At 49.8% G+C, this 12,592-nt stretch overlaps 1 protein-coding gene across 1 annotated transcript in view; it reads right to left on the bottom strand.

Annotated features, from left to right (window-relative positions):
• Positions 1–462: 462 nt before the first annotated feature.
• The window catches only part of CLIC6 (chloride intracellular channel 6), a 39,606-nt gene continuing 27,476 nt past the window's right edge, over positions 463–12,592 (bottom strand). The window contains exons 3-7 of the mRNA XM_025039569.1: positions 7,690–7,799; positions 7,053–7,178; positions 6,420–6,526; positions 5,746–5,927; positions 463–2,455 (exon numbers count right to left, since the gene is read on the bottom strand). Of these exons, the coding sequence (XP_024895337.1) occupies positions 2,294–2,455; positions 5,746–5,927; positions 6,420–6,526; positions 7,053–7,178; positions 7,690–7,799 (687 nt within the window). The 3' untranslated portion in view covers positions 463–2,293. The remainder of the gene's footprint in view (positions 2,456–5,745; positions 5,928–6,419; positions 6,527–7,052; positions 7,179–7,689; positions 7,800–12,592) is intronic.

The following is a 12,592-nucleotide window of genomic DNA, read 5'->3' as shown; positions in this document are numbered from 1 at the left end:
AATATAGTCAATCATACTGCAAGAACTTTGCACCGTAACAGATGGTTACTACATTGAGTGGGGTGATCATGTCATAAGGTATGTAAAATGTCGAATCGCTAGACCGTAACACATGAAACTAATTGTATTGTTGGCATACAATATGTAATCATATTGTATGCCAACTATACCTTGATTTTTAAAAAAATTCTTTTAAACCAGAAGAGTCTGCAGGGTCTCTGTTACAGCCACCTGGACAAGAACAGATCACCCTATCTTTTCAGACCTCTTTAAGGCTCCCTTAAAACGTCTTTGTGGTTCACAATTCAAATGCAGATTATCTCTAATTCAGATACCACAAATCTCTGGTTCAAAGCTGCTCCGCCATTTTAAAGGAAACCTATTTCCGTTCATTTTATCTCTTTAAATCTAACGGAAGGGTGCAAAGTAAAAAAAAAAAAGTAAAGAGATCGGTTCCACGTAAACATTTTTATAATTGTTTAATTTTTAAGGCACACGGAGATCATTTTAACATCTAAAAATACAAAGTTAGCACTAGTTACAAATGGTACCTTTACCATTTAAATATGTCATGATAAAATTAGTCTTAAAAATCCGACTCCTAAACAGATGTGAAAACTGTGTGAGTGGTGATACACATTCGATGCTAGGACTTTGTTTCTCTCACTGGACGTTCTCCCCTACATCACAGGACAGTTACATTCATCATTTTACTCTCTTCCAAATGAGTCGCTCATAGAGCAGACATATACTACTTTTTTAAAGAGCGTTTTAGCATCAACCACAGGCTACAACCAACTTGACAAGAGGGTTTTCTCTAAGACGTCTGTAAATGTCAAAGGAACACAGTGCTTAAACCCTGTGAGGTCTTGGCGAGCGTCTAAAAGCCTCCCATTTTGTCTTCCAGGCCTTGAGTTGGAGCCCTGCAAGCCAGCCCACGCAGATGCTGGTGACAGGCCGGCTGCAAGGACGGCGGAGGGAAAGCCACAGACCCACCAGAAAATTCTTTTGAGTCAATAGTTTCCACTTCCTCCCCAACTTGACCATTTACCAGAACTGCCCGAGAGGAGTCACCATGAATTTTATCTCTCTGGATTTTCCCTTTCTGACCTTGAAATGACATGATCAAGGGCAGAGAAGCAGCAAGAACCAGGCTAGCCCCACACCACATCGGCGCTGAAGAGATGCAGTGTTGGGTCTTAGGCCGTTAGGAGGACACGAGGTGTGCCTGGTTCGCCTTTCAACACAGGGCAGAAGATTCTCCAACTTGCAGCTGGTATTGAGAGTCCTCCAGAGGGAAGGGGGTCAGGGGAGGGAGCAAGAGAAGACAGGGGTGAGGAGGCTGGAATGAGCGATGGAGGAGGCGCTCTCTTCTGTTGCCTTCCCGGGCACCACCAAGGTGGTGACAAGGCAGAGTGGGGGCCATCCACAGCTTCTGGTTCCTGCCGGTCCCTGCCGGTCCCTGCCGGTCCCTGCCAGTCTGTGGACTCTGCAGTTCTCCACGCCTGTGAAACCTGATCGCAAGCATCCCCTCTAGCTCTGCAGTGCCAAATCTGTTTGTTTGTTCTACGTCCTCTCTGGATGGTCATCAAGGCGTTACCAAGAGGTCCCCTCACCAGTCCTTCAAAATAAAGTCATGCAATACCACATATGAATGGAATTGGATGTGTGTGAATGTGTGTACGAGAGAGGGAGACTGAAGATTTGGAAGATGTTCACCAATAAGTGATCAGTAGTTATCAAAGGATAATGAAATTTCAGGTGATTTTTTTCCTTCCATCTTAATACCCTCTGACGTTATTTTGAAAATATTAAAATAGGCATGTGTCATTTTGTAATTACAAAAACAGTATTTTCATTCTGAAAAATATTAAAATACTATTTCAGATGAGAAAAACAGGCTACGCATGATTATGAAAACTATCAAACTTTTTAAAAATTGTAGTTGGAATTGAACCCAAACCTAATTTGCTTTGACTCTTAAACTGCAAAATACATGTCCTAAATACTACAGATTACAATGCCAGCGAACGTCAAAGATATAAATTAATTAACATAAACTGGACAACTGGTTGTATAATAATAGATGCTGATATTGTTCAGATGCCCGAGTGAGTTGACAATTTAGGGGGCCTCGTATCATTGGGTGTTGAGTGGATCAGGCTGTGATATGTCATTATTAAAATGTGAGCGTTATTTTGCAAAGGATGGTTACTGGGGAGAAAGACAAGGAACACATTCTTTTCAGAGCTTAGCTCAAATAACCGAGGAATAAGACAGAAACACCTCGGCTTCACTTCATTCTTTTCGCGACATCTGAATAGGCGTGTTCGATCTCCTGGTCCGCCGGACACGTGTTTGTGAACTCGTCCCTGGCATAGGCGTTGTGCAAGTATCTCCAGATGCCAGTCATGTCAGGAGGAAATTCAAAGTCTCTGTATCGTTTGGCCACAATCTGAAAATGAAGAGGAAATTATCAGCCAAGGGAAACCCCACCAATGTAGGCAATTAGATCAATCTACTCCTTTGAGGTGGGTAACATATCCTCTTTCTCAAGTCCCAATGTCATCCTCCAGTCATTTGGGCCACCTGAGTCGCACTTTGACTTTGCACGGGACATACTGGGGACAGGAGAGGTGATAAAGGCACTGGACTCAAAATAGTGGCTCCACACAAGCCTGCCCACGGGTGTCTCGGGCAGTCCCCGTGAAGGGCTGGCCTGGCTTTGCTCTGTATCCCAGATTTGCCCGCAGTGTGTCCTGTGGCTTTCCCTTCGTGCATTCTGCTGCTGCGTTACTTGATGCCTAAAAATTCAAGACGGGTCTTCGGTTTAGATTGTGCTCAGATCGCCATGAAGCGCCCTCTTTGTCCTACTCACCGGGCCTCACCTCCTGAAATCCCAAATACCTTGTACGTTTTCCCGCAGACTTCCATCCCGCTGCCAGCGAGAGGATCGTTTCATCGTGGTCCGCCGTGGGCAGAGAGGGCGGAGTTGTGAACGAAATGGACACGAACCCTGAGTTCGTGCAGGTAGTGGGCCCAAGGACAGGACGACTGGCCGTAGCCAGCACGGGCGACACCACGCCTGGACGTGCTTCCTCTGGCAGGTGCTTTAATTTACCGGAGCCTCTCTTCCTCAGAGGTGTGTATCTCATCTGTTTTGCGCTCTATTTTCCCTTCCCTTTATCCATTTTTCCTTCCTCTTTTTATCATCTTCATCCACAGAGAGGTCCCACTTGGATTCTTCCTGGTTATTAATCATCTTTGAATGAGGCAGATCTATCAGACCTACTATTTGCTTAAATATAGTGTGGAGGGCCACGGAAGTAGACGGGGCAGCTGGTAGACCGATTTGGATATTTACCCTCAAACACTGTCTCACTAAACACTGCTCTACACTCTGCCCTAGGGTCTTACTAGGGTTAGGGTTAGGGCTACCATCAGGGTCAGGGTTCAGATTAGGGTGAAGGTCAGAATTCTGGGTAGGGCATCTTCCACTTGGAGGTTCACAAATAAGGCAGGAGGTCACCGTGGCTAAAAACGAAGCTCAGGTAATTTACAGTACTTCTCGACTGGTTCAAGGCTTGTTTCTCTTCTCTGCTCAGAGACCGAGAAGCAGAATGCCACACCCTTCTCTCCTCCACTCTACCTCCCCTCTCTGTTCCTTTGGATCAGGGGACTGTGGCAGAATGTGAGGATGGCACCACCATGTGGCTCTTCCTTCCACTCTACCTCCCCAGAGATCTCAGCTCGAAAGTGATCTCGGCAGGGATGTCCCCTGCTTCTCATGACCCACTCCACGCCCTAGTCTTCAAACAGAGAAGTTTGGGCTGGCATTTCAGGACTCTAAAAGATTTACTTTTAGAGCCATCTGAACCTTGCTGAAGATTTAAAGAAGCATGCCTTGTCTCTGGCACCGCACACTGGATGAAGTTTCTTAGTCTTCAAGTTGGCGACCCGCCCTTTTCTGGCTTTATGAAAGATAAAACTAATTCTCTATTTCTTTCATATCGTTTTTGCTGGGTTTCAGGAAGGTGAATAAATTATAAATTCCTTTATTCTCTCATCTCTTACCATGAATTCCTTTAGACCGATTCTCATTTCCTTTCAGAAGTGTTCCATCCTGGAAGATTATTAAGCTGTTTGGTATTTTGAGTGCTAAATGGCTTTGAAGATTTTGCTGTTAGGTCTTACATTGGAGCCATGGACTACTTTACGCTAAATACTTTATCTTTCCCAAAATGTAAAGCATTTTTTTTTTTTTTTAAGTAGCAATTGATGTTAGATGGCTGGGCCATTTCGCTCGCTCTTCCCTAACCCTCTTGGGCTTCTGTGATACAACACTGGTCATAGCAATGATTAGAATATTCACTAAAGGGACTAAATCAAGACACAACTCCATACATGTCTTGTTGGAAAATGGCTCCCGAATTTCCGATTCCAACAATGACCAATGTAGAAGGTTTAAGGGATGAATGTACTCGCATTAACTTTCAGGTGTCAGGGCACTGGAAAAATGGTTTATATTGTTGCTATAATATTACAAAGTTATTTATAATGTTCTCTTCAGAACAATTCGCTTGCGGAATCGGCACTATCTTTAAGGCTGGAATTTCAAACTGGTACCCTGAGCACTGTAAAAAGAGAGGAGAAAGGAGGGAATGGGGCAAAGATTGGGAGGGGGATAAGAAATGCAGGCAGAGGAAGGCAGGAGAATGACATGGAGTATCCAGGGGTGGCTATAAGAGCATCGGCACCCCGGGTCATGAGAATCTAATTTGTAAATTTCTAAATGCCAATTAAATGTGTATTAGAACACGGGGTCCCTGGCTCGCATTTCCCTGTGTCTTCTCTCCCATGTCCTTTATCCTTATACCAAGGACCTAGCTCGGGGTCTGGTGGGATGTGAATAATAGTGGTGCCCCAGAACAAGGCATGGGCTTCTTCCTGTGGCATTGGAAGCTACTGCGGGCCAAGAACATAATGACAAGAACAATTAACACCTGTAAGTAAGAGAGGGAGAGAGCCGTAACTAAGCAGTCCACTGGGGGGCCGTCTGCCTTGGAATCTCAGGCTCACCCCAGAAGTCTTGATTTAGTAGGTCAGAGGCTGGATTGAGGGATTTACATGTTAAAAAGCTCCCTGAAACCACTCACGGATCTAGAGAGCCTTTAAACCTTAATTATATATAACCCATGACTTTTATTTCATGTTTAACCATCTGGGAAGACAGGGTGCCAAATCTGCAGAGGCACAGCCAAGGAGCTGTCAGTGCACCCCAGCTGCACAAGGTCAATGGGAAGAACGGAGAGAACACGCCTCCATCGTCCCTGGGGAAGGCTTTGTTTACCCTGACAGTCACCAACAATGGACGGAATTTACATTTTAATACTCGCAGATCCCACTCGTTGCTTGTTAAATGCCAGGTATAATCAATGTGTTCCTGCAAGTGGCTTTCACGTAACTTTTCTTTAGGTTGTGGGGGGCAAGACTTGAGAAGAGAAGCAGCGAGCATGGAGGGACAGGAGCCAAGTTCCCAGACGCTTCTTGAGACTGACTATCTGAAGAGCACCTGAGAACATCCGCATATCTGAAACCGGGGGTTTGGCTGCCTCAAACAGAAACAAGCTAGACTGCTGACTGCATTTTAGATTGTCTCGCTGTCCGGCCACGACACAAGTCAGAACAAAATAAAACAAAGCCCCACTCCCATATTCGGCTCACATGGCAGGAGGAGCAACGAACCTTAATAATATGGAGCTTGGGTAAGAGGTTACAGTCGGCAAGGGTGAGCTCGTCTCCATCCAGGAACTTCCTTCCAGAAACAGCCACTTCCTCGGTGCTGTAGGCATCGACTTCATCAGGCAGAGGGCTATTTAAGTAATTATCCAGCTTCTTCAGGGCCTTTAGGAGGTTCTTTTCATAAACTAGAACAGAAAGGGCCAAAACCGATGACGATAAGCCGTGTGAGTTAGTGTTACCTTTCTCTAGGGACGAAGGAAGGAGTCTGACATGGCCTCACTCCTCCCTGAAAACTAATTCTGCTGTCTACACAACACTGCACCTTCTAGAACTCATTCATCTCTTCAGAAACCTTTATGGAGATCCTACCATGAAGTAGACCCTGGCAGGAGCATCATTCAAACAAATTCCCATGATGCACCTGGGCACTCTTAATGGTGGTTATCCCCGCCCCCTCCAAAATGTCATTTTCTGGGCTTTCAACCTCTAGAAGAAGCACTCAATCTGAAACCTCGTACAGTCAAAGTTGGAGGTACTTTTCCCTTATTTCTAGACACAGATCCTCCAGCTCTCTGTGAAATGAGGCCGAAGTCCCAGGATCTCATAAGAAGCCAGCCCAGAGGCCAAGCAGAGGGCCATGTTTGAAAACAGAAACCAAGAAGATGGGACGCACTCACCTTCATTCACGTCCTTCTTGGTGTTTTTTATAAATGCCGAGAACTTAGCAAACACATCATTTCCTGCAGAGTTAGACTCAGGGTATTGGGTCCCCAACTTAGGGTACCTTGAAAAATCGAAAATTGGAACATCGCAGATAAGCAGCGCTTGAGTTAGGATAAAACAATGGGGGAAAGTGTCCCTCTGAGGGGAGTGGAAATAAACATGAAAACTTCCCCTTGGAGAAAAGCTCTAGGCTGACAGTTTTCACCCTGGGACACAGGGCCGCGGGGCCTCACTGGCCTCAGAGCCCTCCCTCCTAAAATGGAGGTGCCGGACGAGCAGGTCCTTCCTCGTCCAGCACTGGGTGAGGCTGCGTGCCAGCACTCACCCTGCCCTCCCCGCAGAGGGCCCGAGCCGCGGCCAACCGCCCCCCACTTCCTGCCATCCCACAACCCTCGTCGCCAGGCGGCAGCTGCAGAGCAAAGACATCCAGGCCACCTTCACGCACGGTTTCTCGTCTCGCCCTGTGTCTTCTGTAGCACACCACGGGGAAAGTTAGGCCACAGAAAACCAAACACACGAAGCCAAGAGCTTTGTCTGGGGGGTCGGCAGTGACAACCAGGTTGCAACACTGGTTTTACAAGGCGTACCTCGGGGGAGCTAATTTCTCCTCTAAGAACTCCTCGATCTTATTCACATCCGTCTGGACTTCACCATCAAAAGTCATAAAAGGAGGGTTGGTTCCGGGAGCCAGGTTCTGCAGGTCTGCGGGCTTCCTGGGTGGGAGGGAACGCCAGCGTTTGTGGGCAGCCGCCAGCGTTCAGGTTCATTGCCACGGCTGAGCTGCATCCTCCCCAGTGTAAGAGAAACGACCCTTGAGAATTTCAAAGGGGATCGTGCGCTTGTAAAATGTCTCACTGGTGCTGAAAGTGTGGCCCCTTCTCTAGCCACAGGACCCTCCCCTTTGGGAAATAAGGCCAAATTCCCAGGATCCGAGGTGAAAAAGTCAGCTCTCCCCTGCATCGTCGCCAGCAGTGGTGCCCAGACAGGCCTTAGAGAGGTTCGGGGCTGACCAAGAACTAGGAGAGCAGGTTCCTCTGGCGCCCCCAACTCCCACTCCTTCCTTATGCCATAATTACTGCTTAGCTCACGCTCAGCTTCGGGGCAGGGCGCCGAGGAGCTCCGGCATGCCCATGATAACCTCACGGGTCTGAAGAGCGCGTGTGTGTGCGCACACGCGTGTGCGTGACATACAGTTATCTTCCTAACGCAGAAACCACGTCTTACCTTTTCAGGTCCACTGTTGTCACGTTGAATATAACGCCCTTTAGCCAGAGAATCATAAAGAGACGCTGAGAAAACGGGCAATTTCCAATACTCTCCCCATCATAACCAGCCTACAAACGGAAAAAGAAATCTTCACTGGAGCCGGTCTCAGGATCACAAGCGCCAGATTGCGCAATGCCTGAGCAGAAAACCATTATAAACTTTTGTTAATGGTCACGATACCGTAAATACCCTTCAGAGGCCATTTCACTTGGCCTCCGCGCCAAGGCGGGGGCGGGGCGGGCGGGGGAGGACACAGCCACGCTGCACCCGACATGTTCTTCCTTCCTTTCCACGGCCTCACCACTTCCTGCCGCGCTGGGCCTCTGCACAGTCCACGGAGGGGGAGAGTGCTCACAGGGAACCCCCTTTGTTGCCAAAGGCAAAGAGGACAGACACGCCCTCTCCCCCTTGCCTGTCCCTAGATCCTCTGCAGAAGCAACACACCTCCCTTTCCAGGATGACAGGTGCTTAGCATCAGACCAGCAGACTCTCCAGCGAGGCAGGACCCCTAACGGTCTCCTCTGTGCTCGGCCACAGAATGAGAGGGTTGGATGACGTGCGTTCGGCGATGCCAGGACGCTGTAAAACTGTTATGTCCCCTGTCCGATTCAGAGGGCGGCGGAGGGATGGGGAGCGAACGTGCTGAGAAGGCAGGTTACCACACAGTGGGCATCGACGGTGGAAGGTGTGAAATAGTTCCTCTCCGACGACCCAAAGCTGGTCACATCCACACACACCTCCCCAAACACAGGCATAGAACATACTGAGCACACGGCCCCCGCCAGAGCAGAAAGACAGGTGCGGGCGGAGAGGCGGGAGATGTGGGCTTTGCAACCCCTGGGGAAACGGAGGGCTGGATTCTGGCTAAGGGAGGAAGCTCCGAAATGCCTCTGTCTCACCCCGTCTTTCTCACTCCACGCACCCCTGACAAGGTCATCGTGCTCGCGAAACGCTGCTGGAAAAGCTCGGAGGTGGCTCAGACGCGCCCCTCGCATCCCGAGATTTCAAGCACCACGCTCAGCGGATTCAAGGACGCGAACACGCTGCGCTGAATCCATGACGTCCGTTCCCACCACGTGTGGTTAAAACAAAGTCGGGAGAAGAGCAGCATGCCTAGAACCTGAACAGGAGGGGGACGCGAGGCGGAGCGGGAGCTGCTGTTCGGGAAACCAAGAAAAGACACCTCGAGAAGATCGGACGACGCAAGACATCCTTCAGGGAGGTGGTTCCCCGGAGTTAAGTCGCCCGAAGGTTGCCGACCACAAGATGCCTCGACAAATTAAGAGGATAAGAGACCCAGGGCCCAGTGTTTAAAAGCCTCTTCACTAAAGGCACAATCCAAATGGCTGGTAACACATGAAAAGTTCCTTAACATCATCGGCCAGCAGGGCAATGAAAACTAAAACCACAGAGACACCACTACACACCTCCCAGAACGGCTACAGGAAAAGGTCTGACGACGCCACGTGTGCACGAGCGTGCACGCGCACCTGTGCACGAGCGTGCAGAGCGACTGAGCTCCCACCCATTGCTGGCGAGAGTGTGAACTGGGGGCACGGCGACTCGGGGAAACCGTTCGGCAGTTATCCGCCGAAAGCTCAACACGCAACTACTCGATGGCACAGCAGTTCCCTTCCCAGCAGCAATGAGCACGGATAGGGATGTTCTTAGCAGCTTTAGTGAAACATCAAAACCCGGCAACGGCCCAGTTGCCATGGAGGACAGAATGAGGACATGAGGTGTAGTGTGTCCATACGGTAGGACACCACGTGGAAGAGAATTAGCTGTTATGCAAAGGACGACGAAGATCAATCCCTCACACACAACGTCGAGTCAAAGAAACCAGACGCAAAAGAGTCCCGTACAATCTAATGCAGGTGAGGTTCCAACACAGGCAAATGTCTCTGTGTGATGGGAGGGGAGTCCGAAGAGCAGGTGCCCCCGAAGCAGAGTATTGTCTGGGAAGGATGGGAGGGGGCCTTCCAGGTGGCAGACGCGTCCTACGTCTTGATCTTGGTGGTGGCTACACAAGTACATTCGACTGGTAAAGCCTTACGGTTGGGGTACTTTAGAGCATGCGTAACTTCAATCCAAAAGAAAAGAAGGTAAAAATGTTCCTTCGAAAACAAATACAGAGAGTCAGATCCAGTAGGTCTGGCCCGGGGCCCAGGAATCTGAATTCTTACCAAGCTTCCCTCGAGGCGATGTGATGCTGGTGGTCAGGGACCCGTGAAGATAATGGGTGGACTTAACACACAAAAAGAGGCGCCAATACACCCAGATAACTGAATTCAGAGTCCTCTAAGCTCTGGGCGCCTGCTTCATACACTCCAACCCCTCCGGCTCTCCCTTCCTCTCTCCTGCATTTTATCAGCTGTCCACTTAGTGAAGGGGAGGAGCCGAGAGCTCCCCAGCTGGAGTCTGTGAGGCTGCTGGGCGCATGCGGGGTGGGGAGGTGGACGGTCACGACCCAAGCATCCATGCGGTCATTACGGCTCCCCCGAAATGGCGACCCCTCCGCCGCCTGAGCCCCGTCCCCTCAGCTGAAGGCTGCCCAGCTCCTGCTCGCTCTGCTCCAGAGCAAGAAGCAGCACAGAGCGGAGTCCGTAAAACTCCCAGCGGCTCGCTCCTCGGGATGCCTCTTAAACGGTGCCGCCTTACCTACTGCAGGTTGGGGCAGAGTCGAGCCCAGAGAGGGGGCAGGGGGGACGAACGCGCAGGGACACGAAGCCACATACTTCGGCCAGTGCTGACTTGCTCCGCGGCTTTCCAACCTCTCAGTTTTACAGCATTTACGCCGAGCATAACAAAGTCCGAGAGGAGCTCTGCAGAGTGCGGTTTCTCCAGCTCCCTGGCGTCTGTGACCTTGTCGTAACACAGCCTGAACGTGGCCAGCCCCCGCTGAGCCCGCGTGTGCTCTGCCATCACCCCTGGGTGTCTCGACGCAGCGGGCCCGACGACGGGCTCCGTGTCTGGGACAGGACGGGTCGGGCCTCCCTGCAGCAAACCGTCTTCTGTCGTGGCGTCTGGAGAATGACCACACTGCGCGGGCCTCTCTCCACCCTGCCCCGGATCTTTAAGTCTCCGACTCACGCCAGTCTTCTGCTCGCCATTTCTTGAGTTCTGGCAGCTACTTCTTTGGGACAAGAAACGGGGAAGGAGCAATGCATTTTTTAAAAAACTAGAAACTGCCTTTGTCATCGGACTCTGTAAAAACTTCAGACTCCTTACCAGGTTCCTTCCTAGAGCTGCAGCTGGGACCGAACACGGGGCCAGAGGGTGGGACGACGGGCCACACGGCCATGCACCCCGGCTTAGAAGGCGGTGACGGAAGCCGTGACTGTCTATGTGTCCCCCACCCCCGCTCCCCCATGGCCTTAAAAAGAAATGGTTCCAACCCGGCACAAAGGGCGGACTGAAGGCTGTTAGGCGTTTTAGAAGATGAGTAGCCACAACTGCCAGTAAAATGGGGTTTACATCTCCCGAGTTGCCTCGTCTTAAATTGCTCAAAAAAAAAACGTTCCGTCTCATCTGTTGCAAATGAGGGAGCTACAGGAACGTGGTGGGAGTGACCAGGACGCCCTGCTGCCTGATTTTGTTACTTTATTATTAGCTTCGGTTCTAGGATGTGCCAGCAGAAGGCAAGGCGGACATACGCCGTCCCCAAAGCCCGTGACTGAGCAACACGGGGGGAGCGTCGACATCCTGGTCAGACTCATTCAGCAGACAAGACAAGACAACGGGATCAAGACGTTTGTATTAGGAGTGAATAACCAACGCCGTCGCCATAATCGGAACATTGTATCGCATAGAGTTTTATTTTCCATCGCTAATAATGCTCTCAGGCTAATTACACTCTGGGCTCACATTTCTCAGCAGAGTTCTCAGCCTACGGGGGAAATTTCGTATGTATAAATTTCTGATAAAATCAAATTAAGCAGTTTGAGAGCTCAGAGTGTCTTTTGTCTCCAGACGACCCAGGCACTTGGGATAACCCAGAATTGCCTGTCTGCCTTTCAAATTCCAACTTTTTTGAGCACCCACGATGGCACTTCTCCAAAGAAAAGCATGAACGCTTCTGACGTGTTCCCAGAAATTCTGCTTGCGACTGAGACCAGCTGTGGCATTGGAGACCCAAGGCTGGAGGTGATTCTGCTGGGTGCTGGCCCGCGCCCACCTCCCTGTCACCGGGGCCCGAGATGTAAGGTTCCAAAGGTCACTACAAAGGTCAGCAGTTCCTCTTCACCACGGGCCCTCTTCAAATTAGAGCCTCTCCCACCTACTCTTTGCACAGTTAACTCTATTCAGAATCTGTGGGGAAATTTTTTTTTTTGTAATTTTCCTTTCAATGTTTTTTGCTTTAGGCCAATGACCTCTCCAATGCTGGGCTGGAGTTCCACGCCAGGGGTACCCCCCACTCCCCCACCTTCCACGAAATGACTCCCGCCCAGCCGCCGCTTGTGAAGGGTCAAACAGACCCCAGGCATCCCAGTCTAGACTTGACAACTGGGTGATGACCTTTCGATTTAGTCTTGGTGGCTCCTTGGCACCCCACCCGCTCCTTCCTGCCAGAGCAGGCCGTGCACACACCATCTCGATTCCCCACCTTCCTGGCACTGCCTTCTTTCTAGAACATTCTACGTGAGCCTAAATGGTAAACACATTCTGCAAAGTGAGCGCTTTTCCTTACTCTACCCAAATGTGAAAAATAACTTGGGTGATAGAGAGAAAGAAGATGCAATAAATTGGGAATATTCTAATTATCCCTTTTTGATAAAAAAATAAAGAAGATGCAATAAATTGGGGATATTCTAATTATCCCTTTTCTGATCCCTGGCTTTCAGCCAGAGAGGTGGGAAGA

This window comes from Pteropus alecto, unplaced genomic scaffold, assembly GCF_000325575.1.
Source record: "Pteropus alecto unplaced genomic scaffold, ASM32557v1 scaffold3, whole genome shotgun sequence".
NCBI lineage: Eukaryota > Metazoa > Chordata > Mammalia > Chiroptera > Pteropodidae > Pteropus > Pteropus alecto.
This window is presented reverse-complemented; position numbering and strand designations above follow the sequence as displayed.